This window comes from Poecilia formosa, unplaced genomic scaffold (assembly GCF_000485575.1).
Source record: "Poecilia formosa unplaced genomic scaffold, Poecilia_formosa-5.1.2 Scaffold319, whole genome shotgun sequence".
Classification (NCBI taxonomy): Eukaryota; Metazoa; Chordata; class Actinopteri; order Cyprinodontiformes; family Poeciliidae; genus Poecilia; species Poecilia formosa.
The window spans coordinates 106,359-132,411 of record NW_006800258.1 but is presented as its reverse complement, the minus strand read 5'-3'; the positions used below and the strand labels follow the sequence as shown (position 1 = coordinate 132,411).

Below are 26,053 nucleotides of genomic sequence, written 5' to 3'. Positions count from 1 at the left end.
AAAAAGGGAAAAAAAAAAAAAAAAAAAAAAACTCTCGCCTGAATAAATTCTACAGAGAAGTAAAGCCCACTTCTAAAGCAGTGTTGAATGCTTTGCAATCAGACAAATAAAGGGCCAATCTAGCACACAATCAAATTGGAGATTTGGCCTGCTCTCCTGCCAACAACTAGGGACCTCCTCTTTCTGAACAAGGGATGCACTATTGACTACACCCCCTCTTTCTCTGTGTCTCCCTCTCTCTCCAGTCCTCCCTATCTGCCAGTCTGAAAGGCGTGATGCCAACCTTTTCCACCACTGGGCATGCTGCCCTGCCCTTTATGCAAATGCTTTGCCACCATTCCTAGCTCACAACCCCCACTGTCTCAGCCTGCAGGTCTGCGCACACATCCCTTGTTGCTGCCTATGTATTCTTCCAACTACTATGTAAAAAGTGAGCTTTGACCCTCGTCGTTAGGAGGACTGTCGCCTAAACCAGAGATAAAAGCTTGAGCCATAGATAGATTGTTGATGGTGAGTGAGGTTCAGGTTGGACAGAGAATATTTCCTGGCAAAACAGCAGAATAAAGACAAAACACAAGAGGGGGTGGGTGGGGAAATTGTACAAGAGCCATGGACTGAACAATAGGTTCCCAAATTATATGTCTGTTTTTCACTTTTATTAAACTGTCTACGTCATCATATCTATTAATCATCTTGCTCCGAGACAAGATAATATTTGGTTTAGAAGAACAGATCCAGATTCTAGCAGCATTTCTACAAAAACAATTCTCTTTATTTTTTCTAATAACAGTGAAGGATTTAAAAATGATAAACTTTGTTTTAAACAATCTATAGTTACAAAAGTTTAGAAGACTTCCCACTAAGTTTGCCAAAAAAAAACAACAAACAAACAAATGGAACGTGCTCACTTTAATATTTAAAAAAAGTAGTGTACCGTTTCCACAAATATCAATCTGTGTTTTTAAGGATGTTTTCACACCTCATAGTCCGGTAGACTCAGTTTGACAGGGGAACAAAATTGTTACATTTGTTCTATTTTCAGATGTTGCGGTTCGCTTCTACACTGCACTTAGTGAAACAAACTAAACCCTTTGAAAACCTGTCCCCCCTCTCCCTCCCCACCTGTGGTGGCACTGCACCAAGAACCACTGAAGAAAACAACATGAAAACCTCTGAAGAAGACACTGAGCACAACTTCTTTCTTCACAAAATATAAACAAAAAATGGAATGGAGTCCTACTTTAGCGGGTGTAGAATTTCACTTTTGTCTTTGGCAAATGACCACAAGCCATTTCTCCCACTAGATGCGTGTTAGTTTGGTTTGTTTTTTTTACGTAGACTGGCCCCACTTTATTCCAGTTCCTGCCTTTGGACCAATCTCCAATCAAATGTGCATTCAAATTGCACCAGAGTTCACTTCAGTGTAGGTATTTAGGAGGTCCCGAGTCCACTTTCTTGGTCCACATTAGAGTTCGATTAGGCATTTACATCTCCCACAATGAACTAGACTTTCTGATTTAGCGTAGAACCATCCAGTTTAGGTCTGATGATTTTTACTCTTGATATAAAGATGATGAAGAGTGATCCCAATTAGTCAAAAAATGGTCATAGAACTTAAGATTAACACAGATATGGAGTTACAAAGCTAACCATTAGCTGTTTAGCAGCTAGCAGTTAGCCAGACGCCTTCAAATCAAATTGTATCTCGTCTGTCACTTTGCTGGTTCGTTTTCCACTATTTATTCAAAAAGCAGTTTAATAAAATGTTTAAAAGAGTAAGATACTTCTTCAAAGAACAAAGTGACTGGAGTTATCTGTGCCTCTATGAAGAATATTAACATCTGAAAAATATCTACCACACTGTAACTTTGGAAATATCTCACTTAAAAAAAAAAAAAAAACTACAAGAAGCTAAATAAACAAAAAATGTTTGGTGCTTTACTTGGTTCAACATGTGTCTGCAGTAAGAATCCTTCATTTAGAAGTGTCAAATGAAATTCCAACCACATGAACAGAGTCATCCAAACCCCAAGCAGTCTGAACCAACAGCACGCATCGCCACCACCGTCTCCAAATACATCAGACTTCAAAGCTTTATTTCTCAATCTGCCACATAACGGCGTCTCTAACCTTCCTAAGAAAGCATGGGCAAATGAACGAAGCCAAACAGGTTGGTTGTGGGGAAATTATGATTTTACAAAAGCTGTTAGTCTACTTGATAAACAACACCACACCAACACACATACACACTGCTACCCACCAGTTCTGAGTGAATTTCCCGTTCGAAGGTTCTGTGACAGACCAAACTAGACATTATAATCACCTAGCAGTGCCAGTGACAAAAGGCACAACAACATTTTGGGTTTTCCCCTCCCCCAATTGTACAAGGTTTTTAATAAGACGATCTCAAAAACAGAAAAGGTGCATTTTCATACTTTCAGACACTTAACCATTAGTGAGTTGGACTAAATGAGGGCAGTCTGGTGTTTTATTAAAGACTCTCCCATACTTCATTCGACAGTTGGCGTGCGGTCACGTAGTTGCGGGAAGTTCATATTGGCACACACGGCAGAGACCCGCTCCGATTTTGCTTTCACGAAACGGTCACAGAGAGAGCACCACACCCTTCTGCACACCGTCTCCTCCTGGGACAAGGACTTTGCCATTTCAATTCAGGAGTTTCAGCCATTTGTAGTGAATTTTTGAAAAGAATCATTCAAATGTATATACCATAATTCCTCAAAAGTATTCATGTTACCTACAGATACAAAAACCGGATACTGGAAGTGGACTAGTTGAAACGGAATGTTAACATTGCTGTCTGAGTGCATTTCTTCATAAGACACGCCCACAATCTTCTGACCAATCACACAACAGTTTGCACAGAGGAAAACAGTCAACAGAAAAGACGACGCAGTTTTTCTCACCTGACTACACCAGTGGGCACCAATTTCGTCGCTTCGGATGACGTATGGAGAAGCCTTTTACTCTATGCGCCATGTAGCTACAGAAACTTCCAGTCACTTTCTCTGGAATCCCATTAAAATTACTTTAACACATAAAAACACAATGAGCATGTGTCATTTTTTAAAAACGTGAGCATATCTTAATTCTGGAAACTGAGCCATGCCGAACTGCATAATGTTTCAACGCCAAGAAAAACACACTTCAAGAGAAATGTCATCCATAAGCTAGCAATTAGCTTCTATCAGGCCGAGCCCAAACTGAAAAACAAGAGTGAGGACTTGTACATGTGTGTCTGTGCATGTGGCGTGGACGGAGGGAAAGAAATGAATGAGGCCTTTTCTTACAGCAGGGCCCAGATCAGAGCTCCTAACTATGGGATTTGGTGCTGTTGCCTTTCTCCCCCTGGAGGGAGTAATTAGGTTAGGGAGGACAACTGGCGCATTGTTTTAACAGAGAAGGGATTGTGCGGGCCAAAGTCCCACCAGCAACATGCTTCCTCTCACAACAAAAATGCCAAACGGACTCTCTGAGACGCTCCATGCACATGTAGACAGATTTTTTGGGGGGGCCTCCTCTGTTGGTTTTTTTTTCTCGCAGAGAGAAAAATCTGTATTTTAATGCGGAGCTCTTAGTGCTGTATATCCAATGAAATGTCAAATCCAGTCCAGTGGTGTCAAATATCCTCTCCTGTTGTTGCAGTTGTGGGATTCTTAGTTTTTAGAGACTAAGATCTCCTCAGACAACGTGTGTATACCCTCTCCTGTATCCACTGGCTTGGCAACGCACGCTGTTTCTAACTAGTATAATATAGTTATGATGCATTTGCATTCCTTCCAGTCCCCTAGGAAATACAATATGCCTATATCATCCGTTTTAATCACGGTCTGCTTCCAAGGAAAGAAAATGGAAATGCAAACAGCCAAGGCTATAAAGAAGGCTTTCTTAAATATGTTTCAAGTTGGTTTAAATGCACACACTGCTGATTGATACGGACTTTATCAAACAAACCAGCAGGCTGCGACAGAAAATCACAGGACAGAATGATTCCAAGTGTACCATATGTACAATGAGGAGAATACAGTTTAATTTCCCTCCCAGTTTCCACACTTTGATCCTCTCTGTTATCTTCCTATATATATATATATATATATATATATATATATATATATATATATATATAAAATTTTCTTTCCTAAGTAAAATAGGAAACAACTGTCACTGTTTTTACGTGACAGTTGTCATGTAAAAACAGTGACACGACACAACTAAAATCCCAAATACTGCTTATTTTGATAGTTGAAACACCAAATATATCTTAATGTGCGTTAATACATCAAGGTATTTCAGTCTTCCAAGTGTTTTAGATATTCTCTACAAAACAAACAGTGAATAGTCAAATTGTCCGCAAATAATTCGGAGCTTCGTTTCACAGGAAAATCCACAAATTTGTGAAGTTTGTCAAATCACAAATACTGAACCATGAATAAGCTGAGATTCACTGTACTGATATAATGTTATGATTAGAAACCGCTAAATTTAATGAGATGCCACAAAAAGAGTTGAAGTGACCGCCATTTTCTCTGGCTGCATACTTTCTCTACTAGTACCATTATAGTTTCCCTTATGCAAGAAAGATAATTTTAATTCAACATAGTTACAGACTCACATAACAAGGATAGTTGTGGTTTGGAAAAAAAGGAGGACAGTCAATTACAACTCTGAATGTAACACCATTTTACGAAGCTTTACCAACCTAGAGAATTTCTTCTTTTAAGTAGGAAATAATATGCTTTGTACATTTTACAAGGTTTTCATTATTGTTCCATTTTTGACTAAGAAGTCACTACAAAAATTGTAAAAAAAGAATTTTTAAAGTAATGACTTTTTTATATAGTCAGAACAATAAAACCGTTTAAGGAATTTAAAAATGTAGCGTCGTTTCACTGACGCCAAGAAATGCTGACAGTTAATGTAACAGTGATCTCGCAAAATATTTCCCTCTGGCCCTGACTAATGTTGTAACAAGGTTAGTCTTGAATAAATTAGGGGTTGTTTTAAACTGATTTTAAATATTAAACATTTAAATGTGGAACTAAAGACTTTTAAGACGTAGCGCATGCTGTGACACTAAAACAAAACGGTGTCTGACGAATCAGAGCTTTAGGCATCTCTTTGTCAATAAACGTTTGTGTCTGGAACATCAGCGGGAAATGTTATATCACAAGAAGTTTTGTAATTTTCCTGGCATCTCATTAAAAGCACATAAAGTTTGGTAAAGTAGAAAACTTTAACTCCAGTACGGTGGGAATCGTAACTCTTGATATGATAGAGTGTCGTTAACTCCGGCTAGTCTGTGTTTTAAACTGAAGCAGTGACACAAAATCCTCATCCTGTTCTGAATTTTTCAGCTTATCACAACTTTACAGTGTCACACATTAATCCAAGGGTTTCTACACATTTTCCAAGCAAATATTCCTAATTTTTCCAAACCGCTCAGCTTTCCATTGATCTCAGCCATTTTACGTCCATTTTGAAACACAATAAAGCTAAAGTTCACTATTAATTTATGGTTGATCGTTCAGTAGTGTGTGGCCTCTGATTAACGAAGCTGTAACACAAACAATCATGAAAGAAGGAAAGTTGAGGGAGGACACGAAGAAGGAATGGCAAAAACGAAGAAAAGGACAGAGGACACAAGGAAGAACATGAGGGCATGAGAAAGGAAAGAAAGGAAGAAAGAAAGTACACAAGCAAGGGAAGGAAGGAAACAAGACAGGTAGAGCACAAGAAAGGGAGGAAGAAAATAAGGAAACAAAGAGGGGATTGAAGTGGGACAGAAGAAAGGAAAAAAATTACACCACTCAATGTGGTGACATATTGGAGAAGCTGACAAGCATCTCAAATTCTCCAATAGTACACCGGCTACCACCCCAAATCCAGGAGGAGTTGAGGAGGAGGCTTCATGGAATCAGAGCAGAGAAAGAAGGAGGAAGTTCAAACGGTATCCTCCATCAATAATAATGGATTCCAACGCCTCTCTTCCCCGCTTCCTGACCGTACGGACAGACACAAGAAGGAAAGAAAGGGAGGACACGGGGAAGCAAAGACTAAAATGAAGAGCAGAATGAAAGGCAGGTAGGACTCAAGGCAGAAAGACTGAGTCACATTTTCCTGACTCTCTTTCTCATCCAACCATTTTTTGAGCTTTAGCATCACAGTCACAACAAATATACATCAAGTGGGAGCATCAAGGACCATGAAAGCAAAATGACTGGCGCCTGAAATATTGTGAAAACTCATATTGTGATGCTAATTGTGTTATGTGGAAGGAATAAAAGAAAGAGAGGAGGTATGCAAGAAAGGACACAAAGGAGAGTAATAAGAAAGAGAGGACCGAAGACCACAAATAGATACGACTAAATCTGACAGGGAATAAAGTTTGTTAATATTAAATAGTGCAGATTGATCACATTACCTACTTTGACCTAAAAGCCTCTCTCCCAAGGAGTGTTACTTATTTCAAAGCAGAGCGTTATATGGTCTTGTACTGCGGTCAACAATGCAGAGGAGAGTCAGACTGGCGAGCTCAGTGGCAAATTTCACATTAAGTAACAAATAATGTTTGGTTCGACAAAATAAAACATTTCATTAATCATTTTTGAAAACGAGCATTTTAACATGTCAATTAATCACGATTAACCCTTGGCTTTATTAATTGCGATTAATCACAATTAATAAATAAATGATTAATAATCACTACTAATCAATGTAATCTGATTACATTTGTTTTATTTGACTGAGAGCACTACTGGAAATATATATTACATCATAATACTAAAATCAAATTCCACATGAGTCCCTACTGCGTAGGAACCCTGTAATCCTGACTCTGTAGTTGACGAAGCCAAGAAGAAAGCCCACACAGTCGTCTAACCTCTAACCCCCGTTGGGCCTTGACCTCTGCTCCTCAACTCTGCTCTGATCCTTGTTCTTTTTTTTTTTCCCCCTTTCTTGTTGTCAGGGGTCTGTGTGACTCTACTGTACTGTAGCCCCGCTACCGAGGGTCGTCTCAAACCGCCCCAGGGTCCGGTAAGTGCAAGCTACGAGATGCACAGGCCCCGCTCTCACACCAAACACAGACACGTCCACGCAAACACAGTCGGTTAATAACAACCCAAACTCCCGCCCTCCAGCACCGCTCGCTCACAGCTGCCGAGCCTCCTCAGAGTTCATGCGAGGTAAAGATATGCTATATTATGCAACCGAGTATGGATTTTCCACCCTTGGTCCCATGCCAACTTCCTGCTCTGAAGGAGAAGAGAGAAAAAAAAAGGCCCCAGCACTTTGTTCCCCTGGGTGACAGCTATACTTTACAGGACACGGTGGCTGAAGGAGAAACACAGAAATGACTAAAAAAACGTGAAAATTACTCCAGCAGAAAGTCAAGAGACAAAAAGAGAAGGCATGTTTGGGTCTGAAAACAAAAGAGCTTTATCAATTGACACTAAAGTTATCTTCAGTTTATTGTCTGTATCTTCAAACCCTTCACTGTGTTTTCTCCCACTTCGTGAAATCAGGTCACAACTGTTTTCATTCCTGTTTGGCTTGCGGGTTCATGAGGCTCCAAGTGTCAACGTTCCTCCACCCACCCCCAAGACAGGAAAAGATTTTCCCTCCAACATTAACCCAATAACTGCCTACTAAAGCCCCATCGCAACCTTCAGGCCCTGTCTGCTGAAGGAGAGAGAGAGAGAGAAGAAAAGTCTAGCTCAAATGTTGACGCTCAATCAAGGTCCCAATCAACGCTGGGCATAGAACTGCAGTTGCTAAATAGCTGAAGCTAAATTACACTCCTGCATGGTCACTGAATTGACATACACAGGGCTTGATTATTTGGTCGCTTCTACAGTATGAGGTAATGCGGACGAGATGATGAAAGAAAGCCCCGGGTTATTTGAGGTTCAATCAACGAGCCAAACAATGCCTCTTTATCCCACCGAAGCCAAAAGAAATGGCTTAAAACGGCAGATTGATATGACATCACGGCGAGATGTCATTCCCCGTCCGCCATAAGCACTTCCACGTAAACGGTGATCTTTGTCCCTTGAGAACAAATGATGGTAATTTCCTCCCTGGCCTTCGCGAGGTAAATGGAGTTGCATCTTTTTTTCTTTTTTGTGGCTGAAAAGTACGGATGGATAGAACACGTGAAAAACCATAGATTACCAGCTGAGTGTTTGTGTTGCTGGCTTCCTATAATAGTGATTATCATCCAGGGGTACTTATGCCTGGGGGTACGTTTGCCGTTGCCAAGAGGCACATGGAAAGAATGCAGAGTAGCTGTACTAATTTGAGAAAATAGACATTTGAATAAAATCGGCGTATTGAGTCCGCAGTAACACCTGAATACTAAGACCTTGTTAAGAGCTTCAGCCAAATTCTTTTTTTTTTTTTTTGACATTTCCAGAATGGATCCAGGTGGATTTGACAAGGTCTGCATGGAGAACTTCAACTAGAAATCCAATATTTGAAAATCAAACCGCATTTGGTGGTGCAATTCCAGATGTGTCCCAGCTCAGAGGCTTGGTGGCTGAAATCTAAATGTTTTCCCTCGTAGCTATAGCAACTAACAAAGATAGATGTCTAAGGACATCAATTTAATGTAACCTCTAGTAGGTACAGCAGAGTGTATTGTGGTGATATATCTAGGCAAATAAACCATATTTTAATTATTTTAAGTTCACAAAGTCAAAGTTTAGCTAACTGTTTACCCAAAACAGTCAACCAAAACAGTTAGCTATAGAGTTTAGCTAATTTATTTAGCTAAAAAGTTAGCTAGAAAGGTGAAAGCTGATGCTAAAGATTGGCTAGTCAAAGATATTGATAACATCCAACAGATTGCCGTATGAGCAGCCTGCGCTCCGGAAGGTACAGCATGCACAAAAGAAGCCTTAGCGTCATGGTGGCCTCAGGTTTTAACGAAATTCTTGTACAACAAACTTAAAAACTGGCTTCATCAATGGTGTCTGCCCAGCTTGTTTCATACACCATTTGCGCTTGAATTTTTCACTTACAACCCCCTAACTGTTTAGCTAACTGTTTCAGCTAAACAGTTAGCCAAAAAGTTTTAAGTTGATGCCAAAGTTCGGCTGGTTCAAGATGTAGAATATTGAAGGAAAGGTGAAAAACTTTTTTAACAAGTTTCTCACATTATAATTTAAACATAACATCCATCAGAATGCCGTATGAACGTTCTACAGTGCGGAAAGTAGTGCATGCGCAAAAGAGGCTTTAATATCACATGATCTCATGAGTTACAGTTGTCGTAAAGACGTTTTGAAAAACATAAGACGCATATAAACTTTAGAACCACATATGAAAGAATTTTGTCTGATTTGTAAAATCAGACTTGCCATGAAAAATCACATACAGAGAAAAAAAAATCTGATTTGGATCACTTTTGCATTGTCTACACACAACCTTACACAACATTTAAAACAAAAAAAAGCTACTCAAAAACTACTAAATTTTCTACTACAAAATAAAAGAAATATCAATTATTTTCAGTATCAGAAGACATCATGGTATAAGATCTCATTAGAAAAGAAACGGCGCTGAAATAATCAGAGTTATACAACAAAGGCTAGTTGTGCTATACTTTACAAGAGATAGTATCAGAATTTCCGACCTCTTTTCAGCAACACTGGAAAGTAACATTCTTGCGTTTCGTGAGCGCGTTCATCTGACAGAGTTGTCAGAACACATCGCATTCAGAACACACACTGTTTTCTGCTCTAAGGCAGTCATAATGAGTATGATTTGTTTTCCTGAAAGAATGCACACCTGTGCCTCATGCGATTAAACATGTGCAGGTGCGTTATGCATGAAGGGACACAAACCGTAGCTAAAACTGAGACCATGCACACCTTTCCTGCAAGTGTGGAGACAGATTGTTTCAGGGAAAAACAAAAAACAACAAAAAAACAAAAACAAAAAAAACCCCGCCAATATAGCTCACTTTGGGGGGTTTCACTGCAATTTATGTATAAATCTGTATTTGCAATTCTCTGCTTTTATTTTCATGAGTGACTGGGCGTGTGTGGACATATATGAAGGCAAGCTGCAGGCTGAGGTAAGCTCAGATTTCATCTAGATTAATCCGGATGCTTTGTAATGAGAGGTCTACTGTATATATTTAGCAAGCGCAGTGAGATGTGGGTCAGACACACAACAAGGCAGAGCAGGCCAAACGGCACGGCCAGATTGCCCACACTAAAGTGACCTTGAGTGGGCCGCCGATGATCCACAACAACTCTCTATCTGTTTTCTGTGGCTCTCTGGCAGACGGATTCGGTGGCTTAGTGTGGGACATAATCATAAACTGTGGATTTCGCAATGAAAGTTCAACATCGTCGCCGTGTGTCCACTGTGGCATCGACGGTTGTTTAGTTAAAATGAGAGCGCGGAGAATGAATTGCTGTCAACGATCGCCACGACTGTTGACGCTGGCGATCGTTCAAATGTACTCCGTTACAGGAACAAAGCGAGCTCAGAAACATTTCTCGCCCGGTCCTCTGTGGGTCTAGACATGAAATAAGACTAAGCAAACATGAGGAAATGTAATTTTTTTTTTTCATTACTTTACAAGGTGCAGCATGACTTTGTTTCCACAGATCTGCTGCAACACTGACATTTTAGGTGACTAAAATCACGTAAACTAGTCTTAAGAAGATGCAACAACTTGGTATACTCCATACAGTGTCTTCAAACGGTAGTTTAAATTCATCAAGAGGAAGGAAAGTGTGACATAGTTTCTTCTGTGAGCATCAATGAAGTCTAGACTAGGCCTGTCGCGATAAACGATAAATCATGTGATTAATCAATTAATCACATGATAAATTAAACCTATCGACCTCACTTTAATTACCGGCATTATTGTCTCTTCCTGCCTTTTTTTTCTTTCTCTTAATGACACTGAATGAAAAAAGGCTCTGATCCGGTGCTCTCCACTGACCCTCCCTTCCTATTTCCTTAGTCTAATGTCCAGCTTACACTACACAAGTTGTCGGCCCATTTTCAAAACCTGAGAGACATATTAGCCGACAGAAATCCTAGGTATAACAGTTCAATCGGTTCGATCGTGCTGTGGTGTCCAGCCACACAGCCATAATTTTAGACTTGTAGCCCAAAATAATGGCTACAAGTCCAGTTAACTAATTTTAATATCAGGCATTAATCAATGCTTTATTAGAATCTACCTGTGATGCATTTGGCTAGAGTCAACGTAGAGTCCCGACTGAATGAAAATCATTATAACCTATTTATGTCACGTTAATGAAGAGCAGCTGAAAAGTTACCGGGTTTATCAACTGCGGTAGCAATTTGGCTTCAACTCCTCTCTGTCATTTCTATATTCTTTGCACAAAATATTAAATAAACATTAATGTTGTTTCCACATATCATCTCCAAAGTTCGCTGGACTTCGGGTTGCGCACTCTTTTGGTTGAATGCAGTATTTAGAATAAGTATCCCGCAATTTATAAACGAGTAGGGGTTTCTCTGGATTCTTATTCTGATAAAATTAGATGTTGGTTCTCCATGTTTGATTCTAGAAAGCAGATGGTACTTTCTAAGTTTATCCTAGATTTGTAAACCAATTTCTCTGGGTCTCGCTCCGATAATAAAAGTATAATTCTAAATATTTATCTAATGTTTCTCTACATAAACCAATATCTAGAGTGCGTTCAACGCTAACCTTTAAAGGAACTGTAATCGCACTATTAAGAAGTTTGTGTTGACCGTGCCGGAAGACTGATGTGAGCTCATGCATCTTGGTGAACAAAAAATTACTTGGCGTCTGTGTTTACACCTCACACACGCTGGCGCAATACATGTTCTGGCACGTGTTTGACTCTTGGTCTGTGATTGCACTTAAAGTTAATATAAATGAGCCACACTACCAGCCAATCACATACAGGTCTTTTTCATCCAGAGTCTTCCCTGCAAATACTGCATTGGCTTGGATAAACAGCCAATCACAACCACCAAAGCAAAATATTAGAAAGCAAAATGGGTGGGTTTAGGAAAACGCAAGAAAACTTACAAAAATGTTTAGTAAAACATATGAATATGCTTACTGATCATTGTCCATTCTAGGTTACACTTCTTTTAATTTAACTTTTAAAGGTGATTAGCATTTTATAGCTTTTTTTAAGATCCACTGGATGATTAACTAGAATTTAACTATAATGCAAAATGTCTATATTTTAGCTGCATTTTTTCTGTGTAGCCTTTTAAAAAACTCAGTAGTTGGTGTTTAAGTATTTCCAATAATGTCTTCCAATAACACATATCATTACTTAGTGAAATTTCTTGTCAACTTTTAACATTTTCTTTTACACAATAGCCCAACAGATTCCACTGAATGTGGTGAAAAACAGAAGAAAAGCCTCCCCACAGCATAATTTGGCCACTACCATGTTTTATGGCTATTGTGTTTTTTGTTTTTTTTGTTTTGTTTTTTTTTTTACAACCGAATCCTGCTGTTAAACTTCTCCACAACTTTATCACAGACTTGTACAATCTGTTCCTTGGGTTTCAAGATGCTGTTTGTTAATTTAATTAAAGGGTAGCAGAGCAAAGATGGCCGCACCTTTCACCGTTCTACTTTTACTTCACAACTATGTGCTCCTCTGTGTCGATCTATCATATGAAATTCTTCTGAACTTTAGGATATGAAAACATTTTCAAGGCACCGCATAGTTACAGATAATGTCAGGCTGAGACTACAAAGGTTCTGCCAGTTCTCTTTTTCAATTATTAAAAAAAAACACCATGCCGAAAAAACCTGACGAGGTTTACGGCTCATCTGTTTCTGTTTACCCAATAAAAATCAGCGTTTATAACATAAAGGTCTGATTATGTGACATTACAGCTAACCTCTGAGCTTCAGGTGTGATGTCAGGGGAGGGGCGGTAATTGCAGTTTTTAGGAATTTTTATGTCCTCGCATAATCCCAGCGGAGGTTTACGTTACTGCTAACAGTTCATCAATCGGAAACTATACCCCGGCTTCGAGAGGTTTGATGATGTGAAACCGAGAGCGACTCTGAGAGCGAACTCGGAGACGGAACTATAAATTGCCGATTGTCTCGCACTGTATCTGTATAAAAACCCCGGGAGCCGCACCCTTTGCCTATACACCCTTCTACGCATGTACTTTGTGTGCGCTCCAGTAACCTTTTCCTTTTCCACAACTAACCTCTCGAATTCTTGCTTTGCAAAATTAGGAGTAACCACATGATCTTATTCGCTTTTATGGCCCAAAATCTGGGGACAGAACATGCTGTGCTCGAAACCCAAAAATGACAGAGCTCTTAAATATTCACGAGTTGATCTGCTTGTGGTTCATTCTGGTGAAATCAAACTTTGTTATGGTGGTTTCTCCTTTCTTCCGTTCACACACACGCACTCACACAGGCACACACACGCATTACCTTCTTCCTCCTCTGCGTTTTGTTCTCGTGGTTCATTGCACAGAGGGCCTTGCAAAAGTATTCCTACCACCTGAACCTTTTCCCAGTTTGTCAAGTTAAAACTAAAAATGCACTGATTTGAAAATTTGGGCCGATATTCACATCCGATATCAATATTGCTATTGTAACTGATATTTACCGAATTCGTAAATATGGATTGGGCACCAATCCATAGGTAATCCTATACATGCATTTTATTGTTCCCCAATAAAAGTTTCTACAACTAGGCCTGTCACAATAACAAGTTCTGCTGGATGATAAATTGTGCCACAAATTATTGTGATACACGGTGGTTTTCAGACCATTTTCATGTAATTTAATGGCAATGGCATAATAATGCCAGCACACCCTCTAAGAGATTAAGAAACTTTAATTCCTAACAAAAGTTTAACATTGGCAGTGGTAGACATTTTAAATGCACAAGATAAATAGACAAAGCAGCCAAAACAACAAATAAAATGGCTCCTGAAATGTCTCTAGACAAAATTGCTCTTCAAACGGGACTAATTGAGACCAATGCAGACTTTTGTCATCCAGTCCTTGACAGAAAGAGATAGAGGCACAAGAAAAATCTATCTTGTTTTAATTTGCAATGGAATTAATGGATTTATTGCTTATTACGATAAACCTAGCTACAACGATGTAATTTTCAAATACTTGACTATTTTTCATTTTCCTATTAATTCCAGTATACTGCTTTAACTCATCTGATACAGCAATTGCAGAACACACATTCATTTAAAAAAAAAAAAAAAAAAAAAAAGTGGAGTCACAAAAATGAAAAATTTTGGGTGCCCCCAAAAAATTGTTGCCCTGGACTTCTGCCCAGTAAAGCAAAGAGCAGGAAACTAAATGATGAAGCCAGTGAACAAAAACCTCCCCCCATTTTAAAAGGGAAGAAACAAACATGTTTCTGATCATCCATTTTTAAATGCATCACACATTATAAATCTGGTAAAATGAAGTAGAAAGGTGTCCATAGAAACAGCATCCTATTAGTTTTTGTAATAAACTATATGCAAAGTTTACTAATGAACTTATCCAGCGTATAATCAGCACAGCGGAGTAAAAGAAAGAAAAACAGAGTTAAGAAACCTTAAGATGTTAACAGTCGAGTCCACAAATGTTGATTTATCGGCGGTTACATTTCTGGTTAATATCCGGGTGGAGGAATCACAAATTTATCAAACAGAAAATCATATTAATTTTATCTGATGGGACGTTTTTTAGGGGGAAATGACATGATGTTGATGGTTTGATAGTTTTCTAAAACTGCTCCCCAATTTTATAACATACTGTGGCGTTCAGGGGCTGTTTCTAAATCAGCAGCAATCTTGATAAAAACAAAAAAAGAAAAAAATGCTTCGGTAGCAGCAAAGGTGTTAATATTCATGACGAAGTACATCAGATTCGATTACTGACCGCCTAATTGTAAACAAAGCTCTGTAACACTGTAAACATTTACCTGGTCAGTCCAAATTCATTCCACATCCATGTAATTTTTGTATCTCGTTTTGCTTTATGGTCAAACAGAGTCGGTGGGTTTCGTTGCCGTGGTTTCTGACAAGTTTCTGGTCTACTTTTGCCAACATCAGGCTGGGTTTAAAATGTATTTATTTATTTATTTATTTATTTATTTATTTATTTAACTAAACGATATGTAAAATCTTTAAATGTAACCAAAGTATTACCAACACAGCAGACAAAAAAAAGGAAAAAAAAGAAAACTAAACAAACTTTGAAGTTCGGACCCATGGAGCCTTGGAGGCAGCGGTCTAAACCTCGATGCCGCCACGTGTAACGTTATAACCCAGGGTCATGTTAACTGTTGACTCAACAAATGTTGATTTATTAGCTGTTAGATTTTTGGTTAATGTCCGGGTGGGGGAATCACATCCATCAAACAGAGAATCTTACTCATTTTATTTGATGGGACTTTTTCTCGATGGTGCTGGTGGGTAAATGACATGGTGGTGATGGAGCTGCGTTTGCTACTTTTATAAATCGGCTCCCAAATTTTAGGACCTAATCAGGCACCCTGAAGTAGTGGGTAACTCAGCAGCGTTGTTGATAGGAGAAAAAAAGTTAAGTTTAAGGTATGTAAGAAAACCGTAGGTTACTAAATAATTTTGCAAAGTTTCTTAACTGATCCAGGAAAATGTATTCATGATCATTAACATTTTTATATCACATTTTGTTGGATGATCAAACAGTCAGTGGGTTATGTTGCCATGGTTTCTGACTTGTTTCTACTTGACTTTTGTAACTTTGGGCTTGGTTTAAAAAAGAAAATCCTTGAATCGCTAACTTAAAGCTGTTTATTAGCATTGAATGTGCACCACATATAAACAAAGGCTAAGCTTAAAATGAACAGACAATCAGATGTTTTACTGCTTTACTGCTATTGGCAAGTTGCTAAAACTTAAATGAACAAAGGTGACTTATGCTAATGTCACGCATGCATCAATTGTCGTTTTCTGGCCGATTCACCATTTTTTAAAAAGTTCTGACATGCCCATTTTGATTTTGGCCGACACTTATGTTTTTTGCCTGAAAATTCCTTTTGCCTGAAAATTCCCTAAATACCCCATCAGTAGATTGTAGTTGATTGCCTTTGTAGGCGCCGCTCTGCAGGCAGACTCATATTCAGGCTTCATCAACAGCCTTTGATTTTTCCTGTTGGTTTACTTTTGTCTTTTTGCTTAACACTCATTTATGTCTACAGTGATGCTTTGTAAAACTGTTTACCAAAGTTTTGGTTTTGATATAAATGAGCATCAGAAAAAATATTATCTTATATCTTTATATATTAACTTATATAAATGTTTCTGTAGCATTATTTGATTCAACCAAAGCTAGCAGTTTAGACCAAAGCATACATTACTGGTGAGACAATGAATGGGGATGAATCGTATAACCACCATGTCACATCTGCACATTCGCGCAGTGTTGCCATACTAGGAACTCTGTGGCTATATTTAGTGACTTTTCAGAACAAATAAATCAGTATCGGCATTTCAGTCTTTTTAAAGATCAGTAATTGCCCAGAAAACTGCAGTCAGTGCAGCCCTAGCACATGTATGTGTTAGAAAGGCCCAGTCAACACAGAGGCCTGAAAACTACTTGTAAATATGCATGACTTGAAATTTTGCTAGGAAATTCCACACAAGACTTTCAGATTCAAACAGTGGATCGATAAAGTATTCATTTGATGGGGTTAAAAACAAATAGGTTCATTTGTGTCAAACACCAAATCCCCCAATATACACTGAACTTGGTAGATAGTGGTGGGCAATATGAACTTTAAGTCGTGATAATGACAAAAGTGGCAGCAAAAACCATTTATTAGATCTTTATTAGGTAATTGTATGGCTATGACTGATTGGGACAGCAATCATAGCCCCAAAAAACATACAAAAGAGTGATTTGTATCCCTAAGTTGCACACAGTAAATGTATTTAATGACATTTTCAAATGTACTGATATTTATTGATGCTCTCATTGAACAAACTGTGGACACGGACACTTTTGGGAGAGTTTAAACATTGTTAACTGGAATTTATTGTGAAAATGCTATATCAAAATTCTTATCATTAGTAATTTATCGCGATAAATGATAAAACGATACGATGAATGTAGGAAAAGTTCAGAGTGAATATTTCAGTGAGGCACAGTATTTATTTATATTTTTGCTACCCTGAATATTCTAGCTCAATTATGTAATTTAGCACCCATGTGCGTGTGTTTCAAGCAACCATGGCAACGGCACAACATATCGGGAAACCGCAGAGCCGCAGCAAGGCCGCGGGTGTAGCCGCAGTCGTGCCAAAAACTAATCCGAGCCAGAGGTGACATGAGCGATGGAAGACCGAAGCAGGCGGAGACGACACGGAGACGCACACACGTAAAGGAGAGAAAAAAAGAGAAGGAGGAAAAAAAAAACATATCCGTCTCCCCTTCTCTCCTCTCGCTCCTCGCCTTCCTTTAAACCACACAAGCGCACACAGTGGATATCCTCCCATTCTTCTTGGCTGGAGCCTCCCGTGGCAGTGGCAGCAGGAATCCATTCTCCACGGATGCTGGGACAGCTGTGCTGATACTGAATGGGACACAGTGGGCTCTGCCTCTCTATCTCTCCGCATGCGGCTCCAGATAAAAAAAACAACAACAAAAAACTACATGCTACTTAATTCAAATCTATATTGCCGGCTGCCAACGTGCGCCCGGCTCATCCCATCTTTGTCTCTGCCGCCGTGGAGAGCTCCCGATGTCTTTGCAAAGTAAAAAATAAATAAATAAAACTGAGAAACGGCAGTAAATTTCCTACTGCTGACACATGGTGGCCTGCAGTCACCAGCTGACAATAAACATAGAGAATTTATGACTGACAAAGACGCTAATTACAAAAACCTTCATAAGCCTTTCAGTCGCATGCTTAATGCAGAGAAGTCACAACATGCTACCAATTTAGAAGCAGCAAAAACAAAGGAAAACGCTCATATTGGAAGCAGAGGAGTGCCTCCTTATGGTGTCAGAAAATTGGGAAACTTAACAGCTTAGTGGTTTATTCTAATTCATATGCTTTATTTTATGTATCCTGACCTCTTGGTGGCCTCAGATGGAGGTAAAAACTGTATTCACATGCAATAGATTAGACCCGCATGTTGACAGAATGTCCGATAAAACTGAATGTCTTGGGAAAGTCCAGAAGCAAAAAGCTTTACTGGCTGCTGAATCAGTTTCTCTCTCTCAAAATATTCACAAGAGCTGATGTGGTTTAGCTGTTTGGCTACTTAAAACTGTGACCGCATATGTCAAGTCATGACAGGCAACCCAGTTAAACCAGAACTTGCAGGGATTTGATTGTTTAGTATATCTAACTGGCCTATAAGATGTTCAGAGCTTTCGACTCAAAAACTCCTAAAGACGAATTGTTCAGATCCCTAACAGGCCAGGCTCTACATTTAGGCTACAGAAAACACATGACTGTTTCATGTTTAGGGTGGCTCCTCAAAGGTGGATGTGATTGTGTTTAACTTGATGTATTTATCTTTTTAGAGTATTTACACACCTGATAGTCCAGTAGACTTGGACTATTAGGTTCAAAATGTTTCGCTGTAATTAAGCATAGATAATGAACTTGGTTTGACTGCGGACAAACCACCTGTAGTGGCACCGCATTAAGAACAACTGAAGGAAGAAATACACTCATGTCAGAAAAAGACATGAGTGCAACTTCCTTCTTCACTAAATATACACTGAAATTTTAGTGGTTGTAAAATTTCTCTTTCGTCTTCAATAGAAACCACGAGGCTTGCTAGCGCTACACATTTTTATCCAGAATCCTCTCTGCACACGGCCTGCTTTTGGAGCGGTCTCCAGTCCGCTTGGCGTTCACATACTCATTCAAACTGCACCAGAGTTCACTTCAACCGAACCGAGACCTGGCTTTTTAGGCGGACCAGAGTTCGCAAACAAACTACATTTCAATTGAAGCGTACTAAACAGGGCTGGTGTGAATGCACCCTTAATTGCAAACAAGTGGCCTTTATAAACTAAATAGGTGACCTTTTGAGGCATCATTAGATTCTACTTAGTAGGATTGGAGTGAAGTGTGGTACAAATGCATATCACACTTTTCAGATTTTACGTCCTTCCTGTCCCAGCTGGGAAAAAAAGCATTCCCACAGCGTACAACTTCAAAAAATTCCAATCAAATGCATAGAATTTTGTGGTTGTAAAATAAATAAAATTATGGAATAGTTACACACAAGCACACACATACACATACACATATAAAAATATTTCCACCAGATTTTGTTTAATCCTCTCAACAGCTGTTCCAACTCAAGCCATGGGAAGAGAGAGATGAAGACGTAATGACAGTGGAGGGAACTGCAGAAATGTACATTTAATGCAGTGCAGTAAGTCCAGATAATAATCATATAAACTGAATAAGATCTTAACAGAAAAGAAACTAAGCTGTGCTTTCCCGCTCCACACAAAGTATTATTTTTTTTTTAATGTTTTTATTCAGAGCACTGCACACTAATAACGCCACATAACGGCAAGCGGTGAGCTATGGCGTCTAAATCTAAAACATTCCCTCACAGAAACGTAAAGCCATGTGAAGCAACCAGGAAAAACAGCAAAGGGTCCAGCTGAGCGCAGAAACCAAAAAGTCACGAAGGGGAACATTTAAGAAAACGGGGGCTCTCAAAATTTTTCCGACTAAAACGATCAGCCCAAGAACAAGTCCTAACCAGTAAAAGAGAGAGAGAAAAAGTGAGTTTAATACGGCTGAAAATTTTTTTTACAAGGCATGAAGATTTAGCAGCAATATTTGTGACATTTTAACGCTTTCAATTTTTCTTGCTTTTGTTTCTCTCTGCCGCTTTGCGCTGTGTTCTCTGCTTAAGCTGAAACATATTGATTTATGTGTGGAGTAAGAAAAAAATACAACAAAATCTCAGTATGGAATATAGGTGCAAAAATATGGATAAATAAAGCAAAAAAAAAAAATTAAAATAAAGACACAAACACCTGACGTTGAATAAAATAAGTGACTCAACGGGACTTACCACTAAGGCATTGTTTAGAAGGTGAGTGGGGTAATACTTTAGAGTTGAGAGGGTGTTAAGAGGCGAGGAGAGCAGGGGTCAGCGTCCAGGCAGGCAGAGAGATGCGGCAGGGAGGGGTCGGGGGTCAGGGATGAGGGGGGGGGTAGAGGGAAGGAATAAGTTAAAATGTCGCAGCAGTGAAAACAGACTCAGATGACAACATTAGCGTTGACATACANGAGGGAAGGAATAAGTTAAAATGTCGCAGCAGTGAAAACAGACTCAGATGACAACATTAGCGTTGACATACAAGAAAGAATGACACACAGAGTGGTGGGCATAAGGTTAGTGCGTTACAAAAAAATAAAAAATATGGATTATTAATGCAAAAGTGTAACAATGACTTTTAGACGGAGATGGGTTAGGAACACAAAACCTCAAACAGGTGAAAGTTCAAACTGCTCTGCTGTAATTATGCATAGATAATGAACCCAGTACATTTGCAAAGGATAACACATATTAACGAATACAACTTAGCTTCTCTACAAAACGCCTGTACTGATTTATAGATCATTTCTTTCTTTCACTTAGAAAATCAATTCTGTTGCTGTCAGCCAGCTAGCTAGATGAAGAAAATAACTTTTTTTTCTCATTTTGGCTTAGCTAAAAAAAAAAAAAAAAGAAAAAAAAAGCTGTTTGGAAATAATTTCAGTCAGGAAAATACATGGACAGCCATGACTCAGACGCTAAAAGGAGTGTTGAGCTCATTCCTCTTTTTAGGTAACGGTTTTAAAACTAAAATTAGCAACAATTTACAAGAGCTATAGTGTCGGTAAAATAAACAGCCTACAGCAGCGTTGTTCTGGAAGCAGGTAACCAAGCTAGCTAATTACTGCTCATTAAAATCTCAGTTTAATAAGCATGTTTACTTTAGAAGATTATTAGCTGGGTTTTTATTTCAGTTTTATCTCAGGTCTTCCGTCACCGTGCGGTCCAACCAGCAAACACACTGCTAGCTCTTGGAATTTAGCTGATGTTGACCTTAAATTTATATTTATGATTGAGACTGACTTAAAATCCCATGAGAACCATTTCATAGCACCGTGAAATGGCCGATTCTTTAAACAGAGACTGTGAACATTTTCTCACTATGACTATGCGCGTCTGTGTAAGTAATATATTAATTATGGTAGGTATAGTAACAATACATTAGAATTGTGTGATACCATTTAAGCAGCAGTCCTGGATGCAGTGTTGAGCAACATCTAATGTAGAAATTGTTGGTTTAAATTGTGTTATTCCACAGTGAATACTTAATACATTTGCTACTATACAGCAGGTGTCAAACTTGAGGCCTGCGGGCCAAATTCGGCTGGCCATAGCTATTTCTGTGGCCCTCAAGACCACAGAACCAGTTGTGTTTTTATTCAATCAAATGAAGCCAATTTTTATTTGTATAGTGCCAAATTACATTACTGTGAAAAGAAAACGAGTTTGAAACTCCTATACAGTTTCCAAGTGAATCATCAATTTATGAGCACTTCAATGTCATACCATGTAGCATTACTGTAAACAAGATAAAACACACACCTCTCATATCTTCATAACATGTTGCCCACAACAGATCGATGAAACTTCAATTTGTCTAAGTAGTTTTTAAAAGCCAGAGTTTGATCTATCACAATTTGGGTATTCTCTGCAGAGCTGCGAAGAATTTCTATATGGCTGTTCTTTTTCTGATTTAGATCTGGACATAAAAAAGAAAGCCCTTCAACTTTCTTTTTTTAAAGACAAAATATGAAACCCCTTCCATGCCCAGTCAGTGACATTTCTGAAGGTTCTGTGCAACATGTGTGCTAGATTAGTCCTTATGTGAATCTGCTGCCAATTAATTTTAATTAAGGGGAATTTATGTTGCTGAAAAGAGCTTTTGTTTGGCCGTGGCAAGTTTTAAATCAGATAAAGTCTTGTTTAAAAGGCCTATTTAGAACAGACAGACACTCCAAAAGCCATATTTTAAAAGTAAACAACCTCAGAGCAAATCATAAGCCATAATAAAAGACAACACGAAGGCTCCGTGGAAGCTTCTATTTTCTTTCCACTGCCATCGACGCTTCACCCCTTTTGGACTCTTAAAGTCAGCACATTACGCGGCCTTTTAACAGCTTCTTCAATAAAGGGTAGAATTAAAGTGGAAACAATCAGAAAGAGGACGAACATTATGATCGCAGCGCCGCGAGTGTTCTCAAATGAAAACCAGACGGCGACTCGCACCCGCACGAGAGGAGCCGAGGAGTTGAGGAACAGCGGCGGCGGCGGGGATCCCCTCGCCTGAGTCGAGTTGTCGCGGAGACGGGGAGGAAAAGCTCCTTTTTTTTTTTTTTTTTAATAAAGCCACCGTAAAAGGCTAGGGATGAATTACGGCGTCAAACGGAGGGCCCTGGCGGTTCGCTGTCAGGAGAAGCCAACTGGGGATAAACAAGTCGGCTTTATTGGAAGAAGACCTGCAGCAGCTGCAGAACACGAGAAGGCCACAGTAAAAGCAGCGAGATCTTTAAAATCTTGAGGAGGGTAAAGTTTAGGGGCCTGGAATTTACACTGACAAAGCAAACTGTAAGAGATTTTGCTCAAATAATCTCTATAATGATTTCCATGCGCTTCGTTTGGCTGGTTGTTTTTACCAAGGTTAAAGAGGTAATCATGACCAACTAACTGCCTGAATAAAATTAGTTACTAAGAGCATTAAGCTTATTAGCTAAAAAGAAACTAAAAATAAGTTTGTAATTAGGGTATAAAACAGTGTTGAACTTGTAATAAACTTACAAAGTGGCAGGTGAACAGCTTCCCTGACAACCGCAGGTAAGATCATTGGGGTGAATGCCTCAAGGTTAAAAAGGTTGTTAGCAGGTTTAACTGTAGCATTAATGCTGCTGGTAAACTAGTTAAATGCTCAAAGGAACACAGAAACATTGTCAACCATAGTTATATTACATTACTTTTTTTCAGTTCATCTATTTATTCATGACACAACCCAAAGATAAAAGATAAGAATTAAAGTTCTTTGCTCCAAAAGGGAATCGCTAAACTGACATCTTCAGTTAAATTTGAATTTAAATGCTAAACCAGCATTTAACCTTACCTTTAAAAATATTTTTATATATTTGATTTAAAACTAATTATTTTTTGGCTAATATTTAATATCCTCCAATGTTCATCTTTTGTGCAGTGTTCTAAAGAAAAACAGAAGAAAGCACAAATAATTTAACAAGATTTAGAGTGGAAGCTTGACTAAAATAGCCCTACGGTCACTTTGTCTCACCCTGAAAATTCCTGATATTTAAAAAAAAAAAAAAAAAAAAACTTTTGCGGATAAATCAGACACTGGTTCAAAACAAAGAACTATTATTCCTGAAAATGAGACGAGATACAAAAGACAGTAAGAAGGCAAAAATGTTAATCTGGCATTTGCTGCAACTCAGATGGATCCTAGTATTAAAAATAACTGGGGGGAAAAAAAGCAACAACCGACAACAGTCACAAAAAATCGACCACATATCTTACATTTGACTGTTTTATTTCTAAATAAGGCAACATGGGGATTAAAAATGAAAGGCGTGGAGCATGAGGGCCATATCTTAAGCTTAGGCAAAAATATGAAAAGCAGGTAATATTAGATGTTTAACTTAAAAAAATGTGTATGAAAATGTTTTTTATAAAAAAAAGAATCCCACAGTCACTGAATAGTAATCTGACGTCAAGGTGCCTTCTTGTAGTTAACGTGTAACTGCAAGTGTGCACGTGTTGCATTCAAGTGTAAGCACTTGGAAAACTGAGCACTGCAGCAGATAAGGGAAAAAAAACACAATCGCAAGGGACCGTTTATTATTACACACGCACACACACATGCACACACAAGTTCCTCAGTCTCACGGTCAACATCCCAGTCTCAGAAGAAAGTGCCCCACGCACGGAGCACGGTGGGCCGGGTCGGGCCGGGCGTTGTGCGTCCCGCTACCCCGCGCTCACGCTCCTCTCACCGGTCAAAATCTAGACCCGCCTCGACGCCTGGGGAAAAAAATAAATAACTCGACTGCAATTTTTTTCTCTACGTTCTCTCCTGCCTTTCCTTCCTTATTCGGACTTATCTTCTTCAATCATTAATACTGTTTTTAAAATATGAAGCACGCATAAGAAGAAGAAGCGCCATTTTCTTCTTTAAAGAAAAAGAAAAAGCCCTGCGGTGCTCAGGAAAGTTTCCTGCGGCATGGAAGCGCGACGAGCCGGGACGGAGAGCCGCGGCGAAGTTTCGGAGTGAGTCAGACAACAGAAACAAGCTCTGACAAAACTAACAGACGTGTGGAAAATAATAGACAGAGGCAGCGCTTTTAAAACGCATACACACACACGCATACACACACACACACACACACACACACTGAGAGAGAGTAGAGTAGGTCCCCAAACAATGAAATAAGAGAAGCGAGTTTACCTGTGTTAAGCAGTACGGAGAGTACATGGTTATTTTTAGCGGGAAGGATTGGAGAGCTTATTTAAGTTGGATGGAAGCTCGGTATATAGTGCTGCATGGCAGTCGCTCGCCGTCCTGTTTCTCTCACTCCATGCTGCTGCTGCTGCTGCTGCAGCTTACAGTAACCCCGCCTAGAAAGTGAAAGCTTGCACAAACTTTTCAGGGAAAAAACTTTGCCTCCCTCCCCTCTGCTCTCCTCTCCTCTTTCCTTTCAGCAGGACTTTTAACCGCTTTCCTTTGAATTCTCCGGAAAGACGATTCGGTTTTACCAATCGCGCGCTCGCAGATTTCGCGGCAATATATAAGACAGAGTGTAAATCCAAGCTTTATTTATTTATTTTTAAAAATATAATTGTTGTTATTAATTCGTGGTCGGCGCGCGTCGCCCTTCTCAGCAGCGCACGCGCTTCCCTCCTACGTCTCTTAAAGTTGCGTTTACTGACCCGTGCATTCGGTGTTGCCTTCATGTGATCACGGGGTAAACGAGTCGCTCTGTTCGTCTTTAGTTACTGTTGGAGGTGGGAACAGAGCCGACCCGAGGTTGTACAGAGCCCTTGGCAGAATTAGATTTGAGGGACCCTCCAAACCCTCAATACCACATGCAGTTAAAGGGATACCTCAGATGTTTTGAAAATGAGGTTTTCGTGAAGTTATTACCAACAGTTTCCTCACTTGCATTAGAAAGTTGTGACATCCCACTGAGTTTGTAGAAAATTAAAGACAAGCTAACAGCTAATGAACTATTTAAAACTATCTAAAAATATGCAGGTCAGCTCACAAATTTGTACCCCTATTTTGTTCGTACACTTTGCCATTTTATCCATTTCCACTTGAACACAAGCAATTTCATCCCAATTAACTTTAACCATTCCATTTGAAGTTTATCTTTAGTTTTAGGGTAATATTGTCATGAATTATGAAAATAAATTGTGTGGAAAATGCTAAAATCTCACTCAGACTTTGTGTTCCTATGCAACATAATCTTACACTAGGTTATAATTTATTTCGGTTCTCAAACCTCCTGACTATAACCTCTGATCAAATCAAAATGACTCAAACTTTCTGCTGGTAGGTTTTTTTTTAATTTATTTTGAGCAATTAACTACACTTCTTTGCAGTAGAGTACAAAATATAGAAGATTTAAAATAAAAAAAAAACATACAAAGCAGCAAAAAATCAAAATAACCAACTTATTTGTTTGGGGGAGGGCGGTTTACAAAAATAATTCTCAAAATGAAGATTGTGGAAGACTTTGTATTTAACTGTAAAGGAAGCGTGATAAAGTCGATTCAAACTTTAATCCTTGAGAACAACACTTAAACACTTAATAAATACTTAAGCCTCTCTCCTTTTAACTCCAGCCCAGGTTGGCACTGAAATAGGAGCAGTTTGTTTGGACTCGCAAGCAAACTTAATAGTTTATGAGTCCGGAATGTCTAAAAGATGTCAGATGGTTTGCTGATC

The 26,053-nt window shown here is 39.0% G+C and overlaps 1 protein-coding gene across 10 annotated transcripts in view; it reads right to left on the bottom strand.

The window, feature by feature from the left end:
* Nucleotides 1-26,053, bottom strand: part of nfixb (nuclear factor I/Xb) — a 200,417-nt gene that overhangs the window by 144,423 nt on the left and 29,941 nt on the right. For 3 of the 10 annotated variants that reach the window (XM_016661218.1, XM_007573105.2, XM_016661235.1), the window contains exon 3: nucleotides 20,083-20,118. The exons of 5 other annotated variants lie outside the window; for them this stretch is intronic. In XM_016661218.1, coding sequence (XP_016516704.1) covers nucleotides 20,083-20,118 — 36 coding nt within the window. Of the gene's footprint in view, nucleotides 1-20,082; nucleotides 20,119-24,550; nucleotides 24,738-26,053 lie in introns of those variants that run through there. 2 more of the 10 variants (XM_016661222.1, XM_016661225.1) reach the window with 2 other exon arrangements.